Source organism: Denticeps clupeoides, chromosome 9 (genome assembly GCF_900700375.1).
Source record: "Denticeps clupeoides chromosome 9, fDenClu1.1, whole genome shotgun sequence".
NCBI classification, from domain to species: domain Eukaryota; kingdom Metazoa; phylum Chordata; class Actinopteri; order Clupeiformes; family Denticipitidae; genus Denticeps; species Denticeps clupeoides.
In genome coordinates, this window is record NC_041715.1 from 18,371,856 (window position 1) to 18,375,840 (window position 3,985).

A 3,985-nucleotide genomic window follows, 5' to 3' on the forward strand; every position below is an offset into this window, starting at 1 on the left:
GTGGTGCAGAATTACAGCCGCTTTGATCCAGTCCCACAATAAGATTTCCCAGGACGCACCGTTTCAGTGTCTGTAGCTTTAAATGCTAATGAGTAGGAGAGAGGCGGGACGAGGAGGAGAGCGGCCTATAGAAGTTGAGCGGGCAATTGTGGAACTGACATCATCAACACCGTTCACCAACAATGTTTGACATTTACATTTACATTTACAGCATTTATCAGACGCCCTTATCCAGAGCGACTTACAATCAGTAGTTACAGGGACAGTCCCCCTGAAGCAACTTAGGGTTAAGTGTCTTGCTCAGGGACACAATGGTAGTAAGCGGGATTTGAACCTGGGTCTTCAGGTTCATAGGCGAGTGTGTTATCCACTAGGCTACTACCACCCTGTTTGATTCAGACAGGAAATTTATTTGTCGACATTTTTCCAGAAAAAATGTAATCAACCCTCTGGTTCTTCAGAGTCTTGTGTGACAGAACTAAAAAATTATGACATAAGATCTGACAGTCTGAGCTGCCTCTCTCTGAACGGTGAAGCAGAATGGCCATAGCACTCTTCACACCCATCACCATTTCTAGCCACTGCAGGACCATAGACAGGCTCGGGCACCTCATATTAATGTCAAATAATCTCACAAAGTCACATTTTCATGACAATTTCATTAACAAAAAGAAGGGGCATGTGCTTTATAAGTTCACAACTGACTACATACTGTTCATTGAATGTAGTCAGAAGGTCATAGTGACCATATTATTGTCACAAAATATTTGCCATTATATCTGGAAATCATTCAATCTAGCCATTAAACCAGGCAAAGTTTTAATGCAGGCTGCAACGGCATAAAAACATTATGCAATTTTAACTCAAACGAACATGAAACAAATCCATATAGGCAGGATCTATGTCTCTTAATTCAAAGACGTGCTAGCACAACTGGGGCAGTGGTGACCTAGTGGCTCGTAAGCTAATTGTTGCAGGTTCAAATCCTGAACCACCAAGGTGCCACTGAGGTCCCATTGATCAAGGTACCGTCCCCACACACTGCTCCCTGGTCACCTTTCATAGATGCCCACTGCTCAGTAAGGTGATGTGTTAATTGCAGAGGACACATTTCGTTGTGTCACAACATGGGTAAACTAATTGGGTACAACATGCAACACTAATTGACTGTAAATGGGCTGCCCAAATGGGCTGTCTGAGTGGACAAAGATCAGAAATTTCAGCAGTGAAGGATTTATTATTGGCTGGGTTTTGAAAGAAGGGGAGCAGAAGGCTACCCCCACCTAGTCCATCAAAGTCCAGGTGACATCAAAGTGATCGAGAACAAAACAAGGGCCACCTGACCTCACACATCACATCAATGTCAGCTAAATCTACATGACACACAAAATACTCGTGGTATTCACTCTGATATGCTGATTTTATATCCACATATCCAATACCCAGTGATGTATGAGTTTATTGAACATTAACGCCTTGCTTGTTTACATAATTTAAGCACATCTGAATTGGGCATAGAGAAAGTTGCAGGATACATTTCACTGCGTGTTTTACCATATCCAACCATGTAAGCGGCAAATAAACTGAACTTGAACTTAAAATTCAGACTGCAAACTACATCTGAGACATCTGCGTGACCCACACACCGTCACCCAACAATCCCTCTCTTTTCAGAAGATGGTCATTATCTCGCCAACTGCAACGCTGCTGCGGCACCCACTCTCCGCCCGTCACCTTCAAGCTCTCCTTCCGAACACCCGCTTCCACATTCTCAGAAATGGATGAGAGGAAGTGCAGCGAGCATTTTCACTTCCGCTTAAAGAGGGACACACACACACACACACACATCACAAATTTTAGTGACCCATGTAATAACTATGTAACATCTGCATTATAACTCTCTGTAACAAGCTGTAACACGACTTTTCAAAGCCTAAACCTGAAGAAAACAGTAAAAAGTCACTGTTATCAGGAGCAGCAAAAAGTCCCAAATTCCCTGAGTGGTTGTTTTTGTGTGGACACACACACACACACACATACACAGTTGCAGGCTTCTACTGCATTCCATTACAGGCATTATAAAGGCAAAAATAAAACCAACATGCTCTACAATAACTTTCCCTAGAGGAGGAAGTCAGTGGTACCATGACAACCCAAACTAACCATAAAGGAAATGTTCGGCTTTCAACACACACATTCTTCTAACAGGAAGAGTGAACAGCTGTGACGGAGCTCTGGTGTGTGTGACAGCGGCGGACATTCGGTGACACCATTGCCAGGCACCAGGGAGGGTTGGTTGGGGTGATGAGGAATTTCAGCCAGCATCACAAAAGTCTTCCTCTGCGAAAGCAAAAAATCTGTGGAACACTGAGCCCATTGTTGCTGCCCCCCGACCCCCACCTCCAAGACCACGCTGGCCAATGAGTGAGCGGCGAAAAAAGGGAGCTCACAATTAGGCCAATAACAGTCCTGCCCACTCATATGACAGCGGGACGGTCACGGAGGGTCACTTAAAGGCCCTTGGCATGTAAACAGCAGCCATGTTCACAGCAAAGGGGAACTGGACCAAACCAGTTGACGGTGCTCTGCACTTTCAGTGCCGGAAACAAACTTCAGCAAACCCAGCAGCTACAGAAAAAAAAAAAAAAAAGCAGGAAGGATGCGGACATCACAGCTAACCTACTTCTTCCACGCTCCACCCCACCAAGCAGGCACGGAAAAGAGGCCCGCTGGGACCCAGGGAGAGAGATGAGAAGCTTCCAGATCTCAACAACTTCCTCCACTTCCCAAAGTCCTGCAGACGCAGTGTCTGCAGGCACCAAAGCACGCACCTCCACCTCCGCACGGGGCTCGTCCGCAGATAAGACCGAAAGCGGAGTGTTTGCGGCGGTGTGGATGCTCGGAATGATGGGACGCGACGCGACGCGACGCGCAGCGCGCAGCGCGCACCGGTGACAGTGCTGCCGCCGCGGCTCTGTGATCTCCGGGCTCTTCGGGCCTGCAGCTGCAGGGCGTCCATCTGACAGCCCGGGTCGGACCGGAGCGGTACCGCTCCGTAAAAAAACCGGGAGGGAACGCGCGCAGGGCTGATCGCGTCCGCGGCCGCCGCGCGAACAAAAAACGCGATGGTGCTAAAAAAAAAAAAAAAAACACAGTACCTGATCAACGAGCTTCAGAACCGCCATCACATCATCCGCGCAGACGGAGCTCCGCGTCGACCGCGGCACTTCCGGCCCCGAGCGGCGCGGCGCGGCGCGATCGGCGAGCGGAGAGGAGCGGAGCCGCGCAGCCCACACCGGCCCTACAGGAAGTGAGCGCTGTTCTCCACCCCTTCACACGACGCGACGATGGTGATGATGATGATGATGATGATGATGGTGATGATGGTGATGCGCTCAAAAAAATTCAAAATGTAACACAAATGTAACGCGTTCAAAATGTAACACAAATATCGCCTGTCTTTACCTAAAACGGCTCTAATGTTTTGTGGTTGGAAGAAATAAAATGAGCAAACTTTTTACCGAAATCGTCTTTTCTATGCTTTTAGAAGGCATTTGGTCCTGACGACACACACACACACAGAGAGAGAGAGAGAGAGAGGTGAGCAAGGAGGAGGTCATGAGACTCGAACTCATGATGGATTCCAGAGCTGCTCCAGCTTTCTACTGCAAAAAAAGGGGAAAACTTTTGTTACGTTGCAGCCTTATTCCAAAATGGATTAAATTCGTTTTTTTTTCATCGGAATTCTACAAACAACACACCATATAGACAACGTGAAGAAAAAAAGTTTCTTTTAGGTTTTGACATCACAGTGTATTCACGGCCTTTGCTCGATACTTTGTTGATGCGCCTTTGGCAGAAATTACAGCCTCTTTTTTGAATATGATGCCCAAGCTTGGCACACATATCCTTGGCCAGTTTGGCCCCTTTTGCAGTACCTCTCAAGCTCCATCAGGTTGGATATTTTAAGATCTTTCCAGACATG

General features: G+C 47.2%; 1 protein-coding gene across 4 annotated transcripts in view; it reads right to left on the reverse strand.

Moving 5' to 3' along the window:
• Positions 1-3,523, reverse strand: part of ankrd44 (ankyrin repeat domain 44) — a 19,138-nt gene extending 15,615 nt beyond the window's left edge. For 2 of the 4 annotated variants that reach the window (XR_003750743.1, XM_028990773.1), the window contains exon 1: positions 3,159-3,521. Coding sequence is in view for 3 of the 4 variants with exons in the window: in XM_028990773.1 (XP_028846606.1) it covers positions 3,159-3,185 (27 nt within the window). In the remaining variant the exon portion in view is untranslated. Of the gene's footprint in view, positions 1-3,158 lie in introns of all 4 variants that reach the window. The other 2 variants (XM_028990772.1, XM_028990774.1) reach the window with 2 other exon arrangements.
• Positions 3,524-3,985: the final 462 nt, after the last annotated feature.